The sequence below is a fragment of the Cricetulus griseus genome, chromosome 2, assembly GCF_003668045.3.
Source record: "Cricetulus griseus strain 17A/GY chromosome 2, alternate assembly CriGri-PICRH-1.0, whole genome shotgun sequence".
Taxonomy (NCBI): domain Eukaryota; kingdom Metazoa; phylum Chordata; class Mammalia; order Rodentia; family Cricetidae; genus Cricetulus; species Cricetulus griseus.
In genome coordinates, this window is record NC_048595.1 from 378896864 (window position 1) to 378917209 (window position 20346).

The 20346-nt window shown below is 48.2% G+C and overlaps 1 protein-coding gene across 4 annotated transcripts in view; it reads left to right on the forward strand.

Moving 5' to 3' along the window:
• Positions 1-20346, forward strand: part of Zc3h7b (zinc finger CCCH-type containing 7B) — a 51013-nt gene that overhangs the window by 11304 nt on the left and 19363 nt on the right. For 3 of the 4 annotated variants that reach the window (XM_035440784.1, XM_027404083.1, XM_027404082.1), the window contains 5 exons: positions 16318-16376; positions 17357-17390; positions 17506-17703; positions 18006-18164; positions 19918-19998. In XM_035440784.1, coding sequence (XP_035296675.1) covers positions 16324-16376; positions 17357-17390; positions 17506-17703; positions 18006-18164; positions 19918-19998 — 525 coding nt within the window. In that variant the 5' untranslated portion in view covers positions 16318-16323. Of the gene's footprint in view, positions 1-16311; positions 16396-17356; positions 17391-17505; positions 17704-18005; positions 18165-19917; positions 19999-20346 lie in introns of those variants that run through there. The other variant, XM_027404085.1, reaches the window with a different exon arrangement.

Consider the following 20346-nt stretch of genomic DNA (forward strand, 5'->3'; position numbering starts at 1 on the left):
AAGGGTGACCTTTCTGCTGCTCTTCCTTCATTTCTTTTTTAAGCTTCATGATGGCTTTATTAAAACATTGTTAGGGGCTGATGGACGACTCAGTGGTCAAGAGCACTTCCAGAGGACCTAGGTCTGGTTCTTAGCACCCAGGTCAATCTGGTGGCTCAAAACGATCAGTGACTCCAACTTCAGGAGATCTGCTACCACTGGCCGGCTCAGGCAGCTGAACTAGCTGGCACATTCCCACATGCTGACACATACGCCTGCAATAATTAAAACTCATAAAAGTAAATCTTAAACCAGTAAGGAGTGGTTGTCAGGCATGTGGCATACTCTGCTAATCATGGCACTTGGGAGATGGATCCCTATGAGTGTGAGACTAGACTGATCTACATAGTAAGCTCCAGGACAGTCAGAACCACATAGAGAGACCCTGGTCTCAAAAAACCAAAAGATTTTTTTTTTTTTTAAAGGCCAGTTTTAAAGAAAGCAAACTGCAGGCTACTGAGGCCTGTGGATACTTTATTTCACATTCCCTTCTTAACCTACTTTCCTGGAGCCTGGGGTGTGCCAGCAGCTTGGCCTTCCTCAGCAATTGTGTGGCCTTGGGCCAGGCCCAATCCAGTCTAAGCCTTACTGTTTTGTGAACAATGGGATGATAAATCCTACTTTTGAGATGATTATGGACACAAGTGATTTTATTTATTTATTTAACTTCTTTATTGACTCTTTGGGAATTTCACACCATGCACCCCAATTTTGCTCACCTCTGAGTTTCCCCCTTGTCCTCCCCTTATCTCTGCTGCACCCCTCTCACAAAAGAAAACAAAACAAAGCAAGCAAGCAAACAAAAGCAAAAAAAAAAAAAACCAAACCCCCAAACAAAACAAAAACCACAGCAACAACAGAAAAATCTCTTTGCTTCTCCTTTCCTGCCTCTCCATCACCTGTTCATTGGTCCTGGTGGCTTTGGGGGCTTCGGTGTGCCATACAGTCTACCCCTTTGTCCCATCACCCTGACTGGCACATGTCCATTGCAATGAGTCACTGGTCTGGTTCAAGGCCTCTGGTTTCCGTTACACCATCCTTACTGGATCCTCACCGGAACTCCTCTGGGATATCCTGTGGCTGCCCTTGGAGATCTTTTGGGTATCGTTCCACAGGACCAGTCCCTTGACCAGCTCCAACAGGTCCAAGATGGGGTAGATGCTAGGGTGGGCCAACCACCCTAGCTGTGGTCCTGGATGGTAGCCAGGCTAGTCAGTCCTAACCACTGGGGCCACCTGCCTTGGGTGAGAGGGCCAAGTCAGCTCCCCTACAAGCTTGTCCTCAGGGTAGGCTCACCCTTGCCTGTAGTGAGGGGTGGGGCCATGTCTCCAGAGTGCAGGGGCCAGCTCTCTTGCTGTAGGGACACAAATGATTCTTTAGGACAGTCTTTCGCTTAAGACCCTTCTCAGGTCACTGTATTTAAGTGCACCAAGTAAAATCTATGGAATTGCAAGGAAAAGTAGCTCTGTTCTGATGGATGTGATGGGTGTGTGTGTGTGTGTGTGTGTGTGTGTGTGTGTGTGTGTGTGTGTGTGTGTCATTTAGGTAGTGTGCATGCACGTGTGTTTGTGTGTACATACATGGATAGTGTTTTGGCTCCTGTTCCTGTGTTTGTGTAGAGGCCAGGGGACAACCTCAGGTGACATTCCTCAGGAGCCATCTACTTTTCTTTCTTTTTCAAGACTTGTTTTTATTTTATGTGTGTAAGTATTTGCCTGCATGTATGTGTGTGTATGTACCATGTGTGTGCCTTGTGCGTGCAGAGGCCAGAAAAGGGTATGAGATCCCTCAGAAATGGAGTCACAGATAATTGTGGGTGCTGGGAGCTGAACCTGGGTCCGCTGCTCGAGTAGCAAGTGCTCTTAACCGCTGAGCCATCTCTCTAGCTCCCCACTTGCTTTTGGAGATAGGTCTCATTGGTCTGGAGCTCACTGAGTAGGCTAGGCTGGCTGGCCAAGGAGGTCCCAGGAATCTGTCTCCGATAGCCCATCATGGGGATTATAAATGCGTGCCTGTATGTCTGACTGTTTTTTATGTGGTTCTGGGACACAAACTCAGGTCCTTGTGCATGTAAGGTAAGCACTTTACTGACCAAGCTCTCTTCCCAGCCCTACACCTCTTTATTAGTTCATTCAGCAAGATTTGCCAGTGTGTCTAATGTAGCTACTGTAATTTCAAAGTTGCGATAAGCAGGAACTCTTCATTATCTGCAATAACTGAAATGTGATAAGAGAAGAATGCATTAGTGCTGGCCACATGTAACTCAAGGACGCGACTACAGCGCACTAGTGTGTTCCCAGCTGCAGGGAATGCTAGCTCTCTGGAGGGGGTTTTCTCATCTGAACTTAAAACCCTGAGACCTCTCTGTTCGTAGCACCTGCCATAGATCATATTTAACGTGTTCAGATGATCTGTGGAAATAAAGTATGACCCTCGTTGGTGTCCATGGAACAGGAGTCCAGGAGTGGGCAGACATACTCACGAAAGCTGTGGGGAAAAGATAAATGCAAACCCAGGGTGCTCGCTGGTAGGGCTGAGGGTGGCACCGTGAAACCTTTCCTGCTCTGACTGAGATGACCGGAGCTCAGGTGGTAAGTACACTGTATGTAGCCGGCCTGCATTCTGGAGAGACTGTTGGCTCTTTACTTAAACCGGAGGCCACGTATGCATGAGGGTATGGTGAAGACAGAGTGTAGGGAGAGCTGTGTCAATGGTGGAAGTGATAGATAGAATGGGACCTCAGAGCTAAGTGCCAGGGTGCAAATCCCAGTTCTGTCATTTCTCACAGTGGTATCTGGGCAGGCTCCTTCACCCGCTGTGCCTTTGTTTTGTTTTTGTTTTTCAAGATAGGGTTTCTCTGTAGCTTTGGAGGCTTTTGGAACTCGCTCTGTAGACCAGGCTGGCCTCAAACTCACAGAGATCCTCTTGTCTCTGCTTCCTGAGTGCTGGAATCAAAGGTGTGCACCACCACCACCCAGCTAATTGTTCCTTCTTACAGAGTACTATAAAGACTAAGGTGATGTTTCAGGTAGGAGAAAGTGTGTGTCCCTGATGACTGCCATCGGCCTCCTCAGTGTTGTCCTCAGATTCCTCCTGATGGGTTCCTAAGCGCTGTTTCTTTGGGACATTCAGAGATGAATCAGATGCAGCCCTGCCTTCTGGAGCCCATAACTGGGAACTCAGGGACATGCTCAAAATCGCAGACAGCTAGGACAAGCATAGTGGTTATAATTGGCAGAGGGCGCTGACCTTGGGTGGGGTTGAAAGACTTCCTGGTGCAGGCTACACCATGGTTAAGCTTTTAAGATGCATTGGGTATGGAGGATGCCCCATGCAGAGGAGGCAACCTCATGGTCTACAATTCCAGGCCTTGCCAAGGGACCAGGGGAAGCCAGGCATGCCTTGCTATGCTGCAGGCACCAGCTGAAGAATGTGGACTTTGTCCTCTTGGTAATAGTGTCATGGGAAGTTTTGTTTGTTTGAGCTTTTTTTGTTGTTTTTTTTTACAAGAGTTTCTCTGTGTAACCTTGGCTGTCCTGGAACTTGTTCTGTAGACAAGGCTGGCCTTGAACTCAAAGAGATCAGCCTCCTTCTGCCTCCCAAGTGCTGGGATTAAAGGCATGGGACACCACTGCCCGGCTTTAACTTTTTTTTTTTTTTAAAAAAACATTTATTTATTTATTATGTATACAGTGTTGTGCCTACATGTATACCTGCAGGTCAGAGAGGGCACCAGATCTCATTACAGATGGTTGTGAACCACCATGTGGTTGCTGGGAATTGGACTCAGGACATCTGGAAGAGCAGGCAGTGCTCTTATCCTCTGAGCCATCTCTCCAGCCCCTATTTTAACTTTTTATTCACAAGAAGTTACAAAAACTGTACATAGTCCCCTTCATGCAGCTTCCCCTAACAGTGACATCTTGTGTAGCTGATGTATATTATTAAAACCAGAACATTACTAGACTAGGCAGCTATTATTTGGGTTTCACTATTTTTTTATTGTTTAGAGTGTGTGTGTGTAGTGTGTACACCTACACAATTCTGAGGGGTTTTGAGAGGGAAAATGACATTGGCATTAATGTTTTATTTATTTTTTTAAGATTTTATTAATTTATTATGTATACAACATTCTGCTTCCATGTATATCTGCACACCAGAAAAGGGCACCAGCTCTCATAATGGATGGTTGTGAGCCACCATGTGGTTGCTGGGAATTGAACTCAGGACCTTTGGAAGAGCAGTCGGTGCTCTTAACCTCTGAGCCATCTCTACAGCTGGCATTAATGTTTTAATCAGATGCCCCTGGCCCCAGGAATGGGAGCACACTGGAGAGGGTTGATTGGAGGTTGTTGGTGAAAGGTGATGATGGCCTGTGATTGCCTATGGTTGTAAAACGAGAAGCTGTGGAGTCGGGTTAAAGGTGGCAGGAACTGTGAGCTGAGACCAGATGACAGTCAGAGCTCTGGCTAGGGCAGAGGGCAAGGATGGAGAAGGCAGAGGTGAGGGGAGGAGAGGCTAAGCTCAGTTTGGAAGGAGCCTGAGTCCAGCTGGGAAGGGCATCTGAGGAGACTTGGTGGAAACAGAAGTGAGTCTTTCTTCATTTTAATTTAATTTGACGTGTATTAAGTGTTTTCCCTACATGTAGTTCTGTGCACTACATGTGTGTGGTGCCCTGGTGTTGGATCATTTGGAACTGGAGTTACAGGTAATTATGAACCACCATGTATGTGGTGGGAATTGAATTCTGGTCTGCTAGGAGCTGCCAGTGCTCTTATCTGCTAAGCCATCTCTCCAGCCCCACAGACATGGGTCTTTTTTCTTTTTGACAATTTATTTAAATTTTATGTGCATTGATGTTTTGCCTGCATGTATGTCTGTGTGAGGGTGTCAGGTCCCCTGGAACTGGAGTTACAGACAGTTGTGAGCTGGTTTATGGGTGCTGGGATTGAACCCAGGTCCTCTGGAAGAACAGTCAGTGCTCTTAACCACTGAGCCATCTCTCCAGCCCCAGGTGTAAATTTTAAAAGATGAAAAGGAACTGTCTGGGTGTAGGTAGTGGGGTTCTAGTTAGAGGGCCCAAGATTAGGAAAATCGTGGAGGTCACAGATAGCCTGGGCAGTGGACATCCATGTACCACTATCCAGAAGGTGAGAGTTGAAAATCTGAAATGCTGAGGAGGGGGTATGCTTGGCAGGAGGGTGGATTCATGAGTCATCAGCATGACTCATGAGATCATGAAATGCAGGAGCTCATCTGGGGACGGCATAGAGAACAGGAGCACTGTCCCTTCCATGGAATCTCAGGAACATTGGTCTTGAGGCCTGGGCAAAGAAGAGACACCAACAGAGACAGCAGGAAGAATCCTGGAGGTGGGAGAATGCAGCCTGGAGTCCAGGAAGAGGCGAGTCAAAAACTGCTACCCAAGCAGCAAGGGGTTCCCTGGGGTAGGGGCCACTTGGCTAAGGACCCAGTGGAGTGGTTGTGTGAGAGATGGTGGCTGTGTTAGGGAGTTGAGTGGGGGCAGAGATGTGTGTAATCATCCCTTGTTTTAGCTGCAGTGAAGGCTGGGGGAGGGGCATCATGTATTGTGCTGAAGGGGGTCAGAAGTAGGAGATCCTGTGAGCCAGGGAAGACTTGAGCATGATGGGAGAGGACAGGCCCTGGAGCTGGGTCTGCTTGATTGACAGCATAGGTGATGGTGATGTATGTAGGCTACAGGGCCAGGCTGCCGGGGTTGGAATTCTTTCTATATATCACCTCTGTCACTGTGGATGAGGCAGTTAACTTTTGTGTACTTGCAATGTTCTCTTGTCCTCTGCAAAATGGAGAATGTTAATAGTGTCTGTCTCATAAAGCTGCCATGGGGCTTTAAGGAAGTGAAGTGGTCATGACAGCCCCTGCTACACAGGGACCACTCTGCAGGTGCCCATGCTGGTGTGAGTGTTCATTCCTTTTGGTGTAAGTTTTCTTTTATTTACTCAGTATTTACTCATTCTTATCTGTAAAATAGCTGGTTGAATGAGTTGATGTTCATTCATTCATTCATTCATTCATTCATTCATTCTGCCATCATTAACTTAATCTGTGCCAAGCACAGGACTGTTGAGATCTTCAAGAGGCCAGCCCAGTTCCTTCAGGACTAATGCAGAGCTATGTCATGTTAATCTCTCATTCATTCTCATCTCCTCCCTCTCTTCTCCATCTCAGCACTGGGATTGGAACCCAGGACTTGGTGTACTGGAATTCTCAGGCTGCTGGTTCCTGAGTTGGTCCCCAGCCAGTTTATTTTGTGACTCAGGTTTTGCCTGTGGGGAAAAAATCCAAACCCTATTGAGTAAACTATTCTGTGCCCCCTTCTGTCTGGCAGATTCTAGTCCCTAGAGAAAATGAGAGGCGTTGGAGCATATTCATTCAGACCCCTCCTCTACATGTAAACACACATCACACAGGTGATCTTACCACACAAAGCATTCTGGGATATTCTTCTTCTGCAGCTGTAGAGTCATCACCATAATTCTAGGTATAGATTCAGTAACTGTGTTGTATTCTATGGCTATCATTTAATTACTTAGGGGGACCCTCTATGGGCAGGCACAAGGCCTCTTCAAGTTTTTCATGTGTTCTAAAAAAAAAAAAAATCCAAAAGAAAACTGTCTATTACTTTTGAGACATGGTCTCAGTGTAGCCCAGGCTGGCCCGGAACTCACAGATCTCCACTTGTTCTGCACCACTGTTCCTGACATCATACATTTCTGTTTGTTTTTGTTTTTCAAGACAGGGTTTCTCTGTGTAGCCTTGACTATCCTGGCACTCACTCTGTAGACCAGGCTAGCCTTGAACTGGGAGATCCACCTGCCCCTGCCTCCCAAGTGCTGGGATTAAAGGTGTGCGCCACCAACACCTGGCTTGTATGTAAGTTCTAAGTTATATTAGACTTTGGGTCTATTTAATTATGGGTATGTGATATTTGTGAGTATAATTTTGTTATACTATTGTTTATTTAAAAAAAAAAAAAACATTCGCCGGGTGTTGGTGGCGCACGCCTTTAATCCCGGCACTTGGGAGTCAGAAGCAGGTGGATGTCTGTGAGTGGGAGACCAGCCTGGTCTACAAAGAGTTCCAGGACAGCCTCCAAAACAATACAGAGAACCCCTGTCTCAGAAAAACAAACAAACAAACAAACAACAAAACCATTCATTGGCAAAATAGGTCAGTGGGTAAAGCACTTGGTGCTAAGCTTGACTGCCCATGGTAGAAGTTGCCCTCTGACCTACACACAAGTGTTGTGGTACTCACCGCACTTTTACATATGCACATACACATTGTACACATACAATAGTAATAAATAAAAATTAGAAAACATTCCAGGCCAGTTGTGGTGGCACATGCGTATAATCCCAGCACTTGGGAATTAGAGGAGGACGATCAGGAGTTCAAGACCAGGCTCAACTACATACTGAGTCTGAGCCTTGGCTGGTGTTCAATTCATGATCTTGTCTAAAATTAAACAACCACCATTATCAACAACAGCAACAAAAAACAAGCATGGCTGGTAGGGGGCTGGAGAGATGGCTCAGCGGTTAAGAGCACCAACTGCTCTTCCAGAGGTCCTGAGTTCAATTCCCAGCAACCACATGGTGGTTTACAGCCATCCGTTATGAGATCTGGTGCCCTCTTCTGTTGTGCAAATATACATGGAAGCAGAATGTTGTATACATAATAAATAAATAAAATCTTAAAACAAAGAAACAAACAAACATGGGGTTGAGGACTGGAGAGGAACTGGCTTGGCAGTTGAAGGAACTGGCTGTTCTTCCAAAGGACCCATGTTCAATTCCGAACACCCACATGGCAGTTCATAACTGTCTATAACTCCAGTCCCAATGGAATCCAACGCTTTCTTCTGGCCTTTAAGGGCACTGCATACACATGGTGCTTATACATAAATGTAGGCAAGACAGAAGAAGATTCCCTGGAACTAGAGTTAGAGATGATTGTGAGCCATGATGTGGTACTAGATACTGAACCCAGGTGCTCTTAACTGTGGAGCCTTCTCTCCAGTCCAGAACCATTTCGAATGTGTACATGTTCTGAGCCTTCTGCCTGTGATGGTGGCTGTGTGTTGTGAGGTGACAGAGTCCATCACTTCACTCACCTCTGCCTTTCTAAGTCCACATTTGATCACCTTTAATATTCATATTTGTACCTGTAGCCCCTCTAGCAGCAGTCTAGGTTTTTGTTTGCCGAGACAGGGTTTTTCAGTGTATGTAACCTTGGCTGTAATGGAGTGCTCTATAGACCAGGCTGGCCTAGAACTCACAGAGACTCTCCTGCCTCTGCCTCCGGAGTGTTGGAATCAAAGATGTTTACCACTGCCGTCTGGATTAGCAGTCTAGGTTTTTAAATTTGTTTATTTACTTATTTACTCTGTGTCTGTACGTGCCACAGTATACTGTGGGAGGTGATAGTCTCCTTCCACCATGTGGGTCCCAGGGATTGAACTCAGGCCTTCAGCAAGTGCCTTTACCATGTCACCAGCCTCAGCTCCTAGGCTTTTTCTAGCATGCACTTCAAACACCTCCAGTCTCTACTCCACCCCTGGTTCCAGGGTCCCTTCTATGTGTCCAGGTATCTGGGCAGTACCCCACTTTCTTTCTTTTTTTTTGGGGGGGGGTTCGAGACAGGCTTTGGAGGCCGTCCTGGAACTCGCTCTTATAGACCAGGCTGGCCTCAAACTTACAGAGATCCACCTGCCTCTGCCTCCCAAGTGCTGGGCTTAAAGATGTGCACCACCACCGCACCGCTAGTACCCCTCTTTCTAATACCAAAATCTGAGTAAATCTGCCCAGGCTGCAAAGAGAAGGTGCCCTGTAGGGCCCCACCTTCATGACATTTCACTTCCACTCCCTCAGAGGCCCCGTCCTCGTACACAAATAGGAGCTGAGTGTTCAGCATAGAAACTTGGAGGAGACACAAACATTTGCTGCATTGTAACTGTCTATGATAATTTTCTTACTTGAGGAGGGAAGGGTAGTTGTGGATTCAAGAGCCACCAGGTCTGGGAAGTGCCTCCTGACCCACCACTGAGGCTCCCTGCTGCCTGTCTCTCCTGTCTTTTTTTTTTTTTTAAATAGTTTTTTTTAAATGATTTTATTTACATATTATGCATACAGTGTTCTGTGTTCAGCAGGCCAGAAGAGGGCGCCAGACCTTATTTCAGATAGTTGTGAGCCATCACATAGTTGCTGGGCATTGTACTCAGGACTTCTGGAAGAAAAGCTAGTGTTTTTAACCACTGAGCCATCTCTCCAGTCCTCCCCCCCCTCTTTTTTTTTTTTTTTTTTTTTTTTTTTTTTTTTTTTTTTTTTTTTTGGTTTTTTGGGACAGGGTTTCTCTGTAGCTTTGGAGGCTGTCCTGGAACTCACCCTATAGACCAGGCTGTCCTTGAACTCACAGAGATCCACCTGTCTCTGCCTCTGGAATCAAAGGTGTGGGCCACCGCCCGGCCTTTCCAGTCTCTTTTAACTTGGGCCACTGTGTGGCCTTGCCAACCTTCCTAGCCTCATTGAGTATTGTCTTCCTGTCCACTTAGCTAGGAGTGAGATGTAAATAAGTCTTAGGTATTTAGTGCCAACTCAGTTTCTCATGGAGCAAAGCCTGACATGGAGATGCCCTTTTTGTTGAAATGCACCTTAGAGTGGAAACCATAGATAACCCTTGCTGCACCAATAAACCTTCAAGGTAGGGTCTTTGTATTTATTGTCTGTTTAGCATCAGAGGCCCATATGCATACACACACACACACTATTCACAGGGCTCATTCCTTCACGCTACTGAGACTTCTGCTCAGATGCTATAGTTGCTTTCTCTGACTCTAAAATACATCTTCCTGACATTCTCATTTTTTCATTGTCACATGTCCTTCTTGTGTTACATTACCTCTAAAAGAGACACTGCTAACTTTGTTCCTGGCTAGATCATACTTGTTCAAGAACACTAAAGATATTTTTGCTGGGGAAGTGTGTGTGTGTGTGTTATATGCATGCATATGTGTGTAGGTGCCAGCATGCCACAGTTCATGTGTGGTAGTCAGAGGACAAGTTTGGGACATCTATTCTGTCTTTGGGTTCCAGAGATTGAATTCAAGTCATTAAGCTTGGTGACAAGTGCCCTTGACCTCCTTCGTCATCTTACCTGCCCCAAAAGAATGTATGACTATTTTGCCTGCATGCATGTATGTCTGTCATGTGCATGCCTGGTGCCTGTAGAGGTCGGAATGGGTGTCACATCCCTGGAATTGAAGTTACTGATGGTTTTGAGCCACCATGTGGGTGCTGTGAATCAAACCCATGTCTTCCACTAGAGCCAACAAGTGTTCTAAACCACCAAACCATCTCTTCGGGTCCCCCACTGATATTCTTTAAGGGCTCACTTCATGCGTGGATGGATGAATGCTTATTTGTCATATTCTAATTATATCTCTATAGTTCGGATTCTCACTGGGCAGTGAACCCTTTGAGGGAATATTTTGTTAATTTGATTTTTTTCCCCAGGGGTGGGATATGAGACAGAGTCACCTATAATCCAGCTGGCCTCAAAGTCATGTAACCAAGGTGGGCCTTAAAATGCCCGATCTTCCTGCTGCTACCTCCCAAGTTCTGGCATTATAGGTGTGCACCACAACTCCAGGTTTGGTTCCCCTTCTTTGCCAGGCTCGCAGAGTATAATTGTCTGGGAGCTGTTCCTCTATACTGAGTCTGCCATTCCCCGTGTGATTAGTGTGTTGTCTGTGTCTGTGGGGCATGAATAGATTATTTGATGTCTCTGTCCCTCTTGCTCTCAGCAGGAATCATTGGGCATTATCAGCAAAAGGCCTCTCAGTTGGAAGGTGTGGAGCACATACATGGTTTGGGTAGATGTCCTACAGGTCTTCATTTCCCTTGAGCTTTCTCCTGTTTATGGGATAGGGGCTCCCCACCCACTTCGGAGCTCTAGAGAAGGGGACACAGGCTTCTCTGATAGCATGGTTATGCAAATCCTAAGGTGACTCAGAAACTGGGGTGTCAGGCCAATTTGCATCCTTCTTAGTAGACTTCCTGTTGGGACTTGAAACCCAGTCAGTACTTCCTGCATCACCCCCAACCTCTCTTGAAGAGCCATCCCTCTCTGCCACCTGGGAGTTTCAGTCCTGCGCCACAGCTCTTCTGTTTGCCCAGGAGTTCTCTGAGGGCAGCAAGTGGCCTGAGGGAGCCCCATCCCATCCCAGCAGCACCAAGTATGGAATTGTAACAGTTGTTGCTGGAACTGAATGTAATTCTGTTGGGGTCTATGGTTTTTGTTTTTTTCCTTTGAGACTGGGATGGGGAGGGGTGTCTCTCAATGAGGTCTTAGCTGTCTTGGAACTCACACTCTGTAGACTAGGCTGGCCTCAAACTCCCAGGGCAACACCTGCCTCTCCTTCTTAAATGCTCAGATTAAGAGTATGAGCCAGCTTTATCTGGGCTTGGGTGGGGGCAGAAAGAGGGCTACAATGGGCACTTCCCTCTCCTCCTGGCTCTCTACCCACTGTTATCCTGGACCACCCACAGACCTGGGTCTCTGACTTCATGTTACTTTGTATTAGTGTGACTTAGTAGTAGTGGTACTCTGATGGGAAGTAGTTGAGGGCCAGGTGAGTGTAAGTTGCTGGACTTTTCTTGTGGTAGCAATTATCACGTGTTGTACGTTCTTTATGAGAGCCCAGAGGTCCTCCTTGACCAGAACTCCTCTGGGAGGCCCTAGCAACCTCTACCTGCATGTTACTCTTTGGTCTTACTCTGAGGCCTTTACACACACCAGAGGGCCCCTCAGGGATCCATAGAGAACCTGGGACCTGAACTGGGGAGAAGTATGATATTTTCCCTGCAGAGAATCATCCCAGACAGACACATCTGCCTTGGGGGTTAGGGATAGACGTCACAAATACACTCCCAAAGCCGAACGGGTCTGCCTTTGTCTTTTTGTAATTTGTTTTTGTTGGTTGTTTTGGTTTCTCTGTGTAGCCATGGCTGTCCTGGAACCCACTTTGTAGCCCAGGCAGGCCTTGAACTTAAAGATCCATCTGCCTCTGCCTCCTAAATTCTGGGACTAAAGATATGCTCTACCAATGCCCAGCTGCCTCTGTCATTTTTGAGGAAGGGCCTGCTGACCTGAGATTTGGGGTTCTGGAATGGCTTCCACTCCTGGATGCATATCTCATGAACTGTTTGAGCCTCAGTGTCTTCATGACTCTAACCCCATCAAGATTGGATGAAAGGTAGCCAGGAGCCCTGGCCCATGATGAGAGGAAAAATGAAGAGCAGGTGGTCAGCCATAAGACTTCTACCAACACTGACACGCCTACTCCCATTTACCCTTTAAATTCAGCACTTGGGAAGCAGAGGCAGGAGGATCACCTCAAGCTGGTCTATATATAGCAAGTGCTATGCTAGCCAGAGCTACATAGTGAGACTCATCCTTAAAATAAATAAATAAATAAATAAATAAATAAATAAGTACAAAAAACCCATACAAATAAACCCAAAGCAAATAACCAAAGTAAAAGCCCAATGCAAATCCCCTCCCCAGTGCCGGGAGCCTTTGTGTCTCACAGTCTAGTCACTGCAGAAGTCTGGCTTTAGGTGCAGTATGAGGGCTGTCTGGCCATGCCCCTAACTAAGTTGTGAGGCTGGCGTAAGGTACAGAAATGCCAGATTTCTCGTGTTATACAGCCATTTGTGGGTTGAACATCCAGCAGAGGAATTCTGACCTGCCAATTGTCTGTTGATTAAGTGCTTGCTACAGACCAGCCCTAAAATTTAGAATTTCCTCAGCGCTACTTCTGTTGGTAGGTGGTATATGTTCCCCAAGGCGAGAGGAAAGAATAAGAGGCATCAAAGCTTCAACAGAGAAGACTGGTCCTGGCTCTGAAGTGGGAAGTCTTCACCTGTTGGCTTCTGATCCAGCCACTGTGGACTTGTTGCTTGAGATGGCTGTGGACAGTGTGTAATTGTTGAGTTATCTAGGATGTCAGGGCTTAGCCTGATGTGGAAGTGTTTCTCTACCTGCTGGAGGTTTCCTAAAAGCCATGGACTCAGGAAGATTGGTCAGGCTGGCCTACAACTCATCATCCTCCTGTCTCAGCCTCTGAGTACTGGGATGCATGCATCAGTGTAGGGGATCTTGATTGGCTGAAGAAGGGTGAAATTGTCAGGCAGCCCTGGAAGCAAATGTGACAGGTGTGGTGTGTGTGTGTGTGTGTGTGTGGTGTGTGTGTGTGTGTGTGTGTGTGTATGTGTGTGTGTGTGTGTGTGTGTGTGTGTGTGTGTGTGTGTGTGTGTGTGTGTGTGTGTGTGTGTGTGTGTGTGTGTGTGTGTGTGTGTGTGTGTGTGTGTGTGTGTGTGTGTGTGTGTGTGTGTGTGTGTGTGTGTGTGTGTGTGTGTGTGTGTGTGTGTGTGTGTGTGTGTGTGTGTGTGTGTGTGTGTGTGTGTGTGTGTGTGTGTGTGTGTGTGTGTGTGTGTGTGTGTGTGTGTGTGTGTGTGTGTGTGTGTGTGTGTGTGTGTGTATGTGTGTGTGTGTGTGTGTGTGTGTGTGTGTGTGTGTGTGTGTGTGTGTGTGTGTGTGTGTGTGTGTGTGTGTGTGTGTGTGTGTGTGTGTGTGTGTGTGTGTGTGTGTGTGTGTGTGTGTGTGTGTGTGTGTGTGTGTGTGTGTGTGTGTGTGTGTGTGTGTGTGTGTGTGTGTGGTGTGTGTGTGTGTGTGTGTGTGTGTGTGTGTGTGTGTGTGTGTGTGTGTGTGTGTGTGTGTGTGTGTGTGTGTGTGTGTGTGTGTGTGTGTGTGTGTGTGTGTGTGTGTGTGTGTGTGTGTGTGTGTGTGTGTGTGTGTGTGTGTGTGTGTGTGTGTGTGTGTGTGTGTGTGTGTGTGTGTGTGTGGTGTGTGTGTGTGTGTGTGTGTGTGTGTGTGTGTGTGTGTGTGTGTGTGTGTGTGTGTGTGTGTGTGTGTGTGTGTGTGTGTGTGTGTGTGGTGTGTGTGTGTGTGTGTGTGTGTGTGTGTGTGTGTGTGTGTGTAGGGGTCAGACAGGATGGAATATGTGATTTTTGAAAAACCCTTCATATGTCTTCAAGGGCATACTTGAGATGGTTGAGAGGCAGTGGGAAGATCTGCCCAGTATCTGGGGATAGTACAGGTTAGGAGATAAAGAGGGACAGAGATCAGATGGTGGACAAGGTCTAAACACTCGGTACTCAGTGGACCTGGGTCATGGCCTTGTGGTGCCTGTGATCAGACCCACAGAGACTTCCCCTGCCTGGGACTGGGCCCCATTGCACGGTAACAGGCATGGCCTTGTCTTCCCTGCTCAATTGTACGTCCAGAACAAGCCTAGCCTTGACCCACCAAAGCTACCCAAATTCCTGACCAACACCAGATGAGTGAGGGATGGTGGGGCTGTTTCAAGGACCTGGGAGAGACTGGTGCAGGAAAAAAAAAAAAAAAAAAAACCTTTGCAGTGAGGCTGGGAAATATAGACAGAAGTTTCTGTCCCACCTGGTCCTGCAGCCCTTTAGTTCCAAATAAACACACAGAGGCTTCTAATCTATGTATTTCTATGTGGTCTTGGCTTACCAGTGATGCCCGAGCAACTTTCTTCCTCAGCAGCTACATGGTGTCTCTCTGGCAACTCACACTCTGCATTCCTCTTCCCAGAATTCTCCTAGTCTGGTTGCCCACCTATACTTCGTGCCCAACTACATCCTGCCTGTCCATTGGTCAAAGCAGCTTTATTCATCAACCAATAAGAAACATTTACAGCATACAGAAGGACACCCCCTATCAGGGAAGGGTATAGGGAACTGTGAAAGCAGGATGCAGGGTGTGTGACAAGGGGCAGAGTAGGGTGCAGGAATGAGGGGCTCATTCTGAAGGCAGAAACTGAGAACAAACACTGATTGAGAAGCAAGAGCTGTCATGGCTGGCCTTCTGCCCTGGCATTGGATTGCACTCAGGTATCCGACCCAAGAATCACAAAGTAGAGTATCTTGCAGGAGGGAGGGGCAGTGTGGGATCACACATTTTCCTATGATGTTTTGACTATTATCTGTGCCAGGGACTCAGCACCTGTCACTTTCCAAATCCTCATGATAGCCAATGTGGCAGGATCTGCCATCGGTCCTATTACCTCCTTAGGACACTGAAACCCAAAGCCATAGTAAGTGTGAATGTTGAGCTCACACCCGGGTCTGAGGCCATAGCCTTCTCCACAGTCTTTTGAGACCAAACAGACTGGTAGTAGGCATGTGTCAGTGCTCCATAAACACACTGGTTTCTCTGTATATGGAGGGCTCACTGGGGTGACAATTATGTCCTCATCAGCTGAGACATCCCCAAACCTCCTTCACTGCCTGATGAAGACGGATAGCTACAGCTGTGCTGTGGAGAGAGGAGAGTCCCAGGGCCTTGGGCTGAGTTCCAGGACCAGGCAAGAGGTACTCACGCTATCATTAGGCAGCCATCACTAGGGCTCATTAGTGGCCTGAAGGGACTGCTAGTGCACATTGGGTTCAAGTGTGGCCTTAGCCACCCAGTAGCTTATGGCCGCACCTGAGTTTCCCTTGGTGTGTCCTGTGAATGGGCTCTGGCCTCTGAATGAACAGGAGCCTGATAGAACTAAGTGCAGGACCTGTGCTAGGTGCCCCTTACATATGCCGTCATTGGCCATTCTTTGCACTTGCTGTGTTCTCCTTGGTGGTCATGTGCTCCTAGGCCCTGGTAACACAGATAACTGAGTTTAATAGTAAAACAAGGTTTTTCCTTTGAACTGGAGATAGTCCCAGGCACTACTCTTGCCCAAGCCATTGTGTGGTGAAGGGCAGGTAGTCCTCACATAACCCTTCGAGTTCACCACACAAATGAGACCAGTGGGTCATGGGTTGGTAAGATAACAGCATGGTCTGTGGTCTGTGTAGTCCCTGAGATGCTCTGTCAGCGATGTGGTGGTGGTGCAGGCCTTTCATCCCAGCACTCAGCAGGCAGAGTTTGAGGCTAGCCTGGTCTACAGAGCAAGTTCCAGGAGAGCCAGGGCTACACAGAGAAACCCTTCTTCAAAAAACCAAAACACAAACAAACAAACAAAAACCCTTCAGACCTCTACAGTGGGATGAGAGGGAGGGAAAGAACCCTCTGAAAGCCACAGGGTAGGGTGGGTTATCAGCCACCCCCACTCTACCCCTGCTGTCTGATTGACCGACTGTGTTCTCCCTGCAGACACTGATGGAGAGGCAGAAACGAAAGGCGGACATCGAGAAGGGGCTGCAGTTCATTCAGTAAGTGGGCAGCAGGCAGGTGGGTCTGGCTTTCCTTTTCCTCCTGGCTGACCCCTGAACACTGGGATGTGGAGAGGTGGGAGATCTGGGAAAGGAGCCAGCAAGGCAGAGGCCATGGATTCCACAAGTCCATGTGCCTGTACTGTGTGGCCCTGGTTGCCTCTGGATCTTATCCCGATGGAAATCATTCTACCCTCATCCTCTGCATTATCTGCCCACTGATATTAGTTTTTCCCATTGTGAGGGAACAGGAGACAAGCCCCGCCCTTCCTGCAGCCTGACAGGTGAAAGCTCTCCTGAGCCAGTGCTCTCTTCCACACAGAGCTGAGAGAGCTAGTTTTGTAGTTTTAGCCACAGGAGAGGAAGTGTAGCTATTGGCCCTGAGTGACTTGTTGGTTTCTGATCTAAGGGGCTGATGGCTGTCAGTGGGCCTGTCACTGACTGGGTGAGTGAGTTAGGTCAAGAGAAGGGCTAAATCTCCCAGACCAAGGGCCCCTAAGAGGGGCTCTGTTACCCTCCCTGGGCGTGAGGTACAGGTCTGGTTTGATGAGGTCGCAATTCCAGAGTAGTTTCCTAGCAGCAGTCCTGTCCCCATATGAGTGACCCTTGACATTGCCTTGGCCAGAATTAGATTATTCTTCTCTTGTCCTTTCCCAGGCCTGGGGGCTTCCTAGACTTAGCCATGGCTGCTCTGCCTTTGTAAGTTAGAGACACCTGGAGTCTCACTTTCCTGAGGAGAGGGTTGATCTCAGAGGCAGAGGACAGATGCTGGCTGGACAAGCCTGAGGAAAATGCACGTCCTTCCATCAGAACTGAGTGGCATCTTGCAGCCCTCTCAGCTCTTACCTCAGACACAGCTGATTGAGGGCTAAGTGAGAGAAATCAATTCCTGACATAATCTCAGGCCAGAAGTGCCAGCCCTGGGGCTCTGCGTGGGTCCCATGGGCTCACACAGTCCTATGTCTCTTTTGTCCTACTAGGTCAACACTCCCCCTAAAGCAAGAAGAGTATGAGGTGAGTGCCACCTTGGTGGGTGGATGAAGGGGACAGCTATTTGTGTTCAGGGCACAGAGTTGTATCTCAGTCTGGATAGAGACCTGCTGAGTCCCTATGTACCTTCCCGGCACAGGCCTTCCTGCTCAAGCTTGTGCAGAACCTGTTTGCCGAGGGAAACGACCTGTTCCGTGAGAAGGACTACAAGCAGGCTCTGGTGCAGTACATGGAAGGGCTGAACGTGGCTGACTACGCCGCCTCTGACCAGGTGGCTCTGCCCCGGGAGCTGCTGTGCAAGCTGTATGTCAACAGAGCAGCCTGCTACTTCACCATGGTGAGCCTGTCCCCTTCCCCTATACCCTGCTCCTCCCCTGGACTGCCTCCCCTGCCATGCCCCTATATGCTCCTAACCTAGACTTGATTCTTTCACTTTTTCCTATCTCTCTTTCTCTCCCCCTGCCCCCAACTTTTTTTCTTTTTAGATAGTGTCTCATTATGTAGCCCTGGCTAACCTGTAACTCTTCTGGAGGGAAGTGAGGATGCTTTCCACCCCTAGGGTCAGAGGTGCTGACCACTGGGCTTTCTGTCCCAAAGGTCAAAGGTGCTGACCAGTGGGCTTTCTGATTGTCTCCTTAGGGCCTGTATGAGAAGGCACTGGAGGACAGTGAGAAGGCGTTGGGCCTGGACAGCGAGAGCATCCGGGCACTTTACCGCAAGGCACGTGCCCTCAACGAGCTGGGGCGCCACAAAGAGGCCTATGAATGTAGCAGCCGGTGCTCCCTTGCTCTTCCCCATGTGAGTCCCATCTCCCAAGCATCCGTCCTGGCTCTTCTGTGCCCCATGCCACCCCATCTTTCTGATCCTTGCCTTCCTCCCGTGCTCCATGCCGCCTCATCCTATGATCCTTGCCTTCTTCCAGTGCTCCATGCGGCCCCATCCTATGAGCCTTGCCTTCCTCCCGTGCTCCATGCCGCCCCATCCTATGAGCCTTGCCTTCCTCCCGTGCTCCATGCGGCCCCATCCTATGAGCCTTGCCTTCCTCCCGTGCTCCATGCCGCCCCATCCTATGAGCCTTGCCTTCCTCCCGTGCTCCATGCCGCCCCATCCTATGAGCCTTGCCTTCCTCCCGTGCCGTAGGAGGTTGGAGCCGCTAGCTATAGTTTATGAGCTGGGATTGTGTCATTGTTGCTGTGTAACATACCTCAGCCTTGAACAGCCAGCTCTGTGCTGCAAAACTGGTGCTCTTCTCCCCGTTGTCAAGATGAAGAGGTGTTGATGTTGGGGCTGTCACTCACTGGGTGGGGAAGTGACAAAAGAAATGACCAACAGAGAGCGTGCTTGACACCCAGATGTACGTCATCTCCCCTCACCAACATTTATTCCCTGAAGCTGACATGTGCCCCACTTTGCCATTTTTCACTTTATAGTATTTCTGTATGGTGCCCACACAGGTACAGCTCAAGACCCACCACCCTCTGGTGACTAACTGAAACAATCCTGGGCTCTAGGGCTGTCACCATCCCAACCTCCAGTGTGACCTTGACACAGTACTTCCTTTTTTAACACATCAGCTCATGTTCATACAGTGTCCTTGCTGCTTTATTCTCTGGCCTAGTGGCTGTACAGGGACTCCTGTCCTCTTCTTCACGAGGCTGGCTAGAAAAGATATGGAGGGAATGTCAGACCAGCAGCATGGTGGCCCCTGGGGAGGAGCCGAGGCGAGAGTGAGCACAATCAAGGAGCACCTGCACTCACTGTCACTTGCTGAATTCTAGAAATAAAATGGCTAAGGGCTGGGGGTGTGGCCTGTGGTGGAGCACTTGCCTAGGATGCTCAAGGCTCTGGGCTTCTTCCCTAACTCTACAAAGAAAAAGAGATTAATAAAGAAACAGTATTAAAGCCAGGCGGTGGTAATGCACACATTTGATTACAGCACTCAGGAGGCAGAGGCAGGCGGATCTCTGTGAGTTCAAGGCCAGCCTGGTCTACGGAGTGAGTTCCAGGACAGGCTCCAAAGCTACAAAGAGAAACCCTGTCTCGAAAAACCAAAAAAAAAAAAAAAAAAGGATAAAAAAGAAAACAGTAGTAGTGGGTCATCTTGGCCAAGGTCTTTAATCCTAACATTTAGAAAGCAGAGGCAGGCATATCTCTGTGTTGGAGGCCAACATGGTCTACAAAGAGAGTTTCAGGACAGTTGGGGCCACATAGAGAGACCTTGTCAGTGTTAAAACAGAAAACAACATAGTTTGATTCCTAGTATCACTAGAAAATAAAAATTACAAACAGCCTGGCACGGTGGGTTGTACCCATAATACCAGGAGTTCAAGGCCAGCAACACAGTGAGTCACTGTCTTAGAGATAAAATTTCGGAAAAAGATTAAAAAAACAAAAAACAAATCTATTCCTTTGCCTCCCCCACTGTTCCCAGCATGTGACTCGCAAAGCCAATGTCACCTCCCATGGCCACACGAGATGTCCAAGACACAGCTCTGTGCACTGGGGCTACCTAACCCACCAGTTGTATCTAACCTCTGTCTGCCTTCTACAGGATGAAAATGTCACTCAGCTGGGTCAGGAGCTGGCTCAGAAGCTTGGACTGCGGGTGCGGAAGGCATATAAGAGACCTCAGGTAGGTGGGAGCTGGGGTAGGTGTGAGGGGAGGGACTAGGCACTTATGGATCCTGAGTGAGGTAAGCCTGGTAAGGACAGAGGGAATGACAGCAGGTGACCTTCCTCCCTGTTGGCTGAAAGCCCTGGAATGAGTAACGGGACCTTGGGGAAGCAGGAAGAATGGCCAAAGTGCCCAGCTCACCTTAGACACCAGCTGTTAGAACAGCTCCCTCCTCTGCCCTGGCCAACTTTAACCACCCAGGAGATGGCCCAAGTTGACACTGGCATCCTTCAGTTTTGTGTTCTCAAATGCTGCCCTCATGGTGCCTGTCTGAATGTTAGTTCCTGCTGGACTTCTCCACGTATT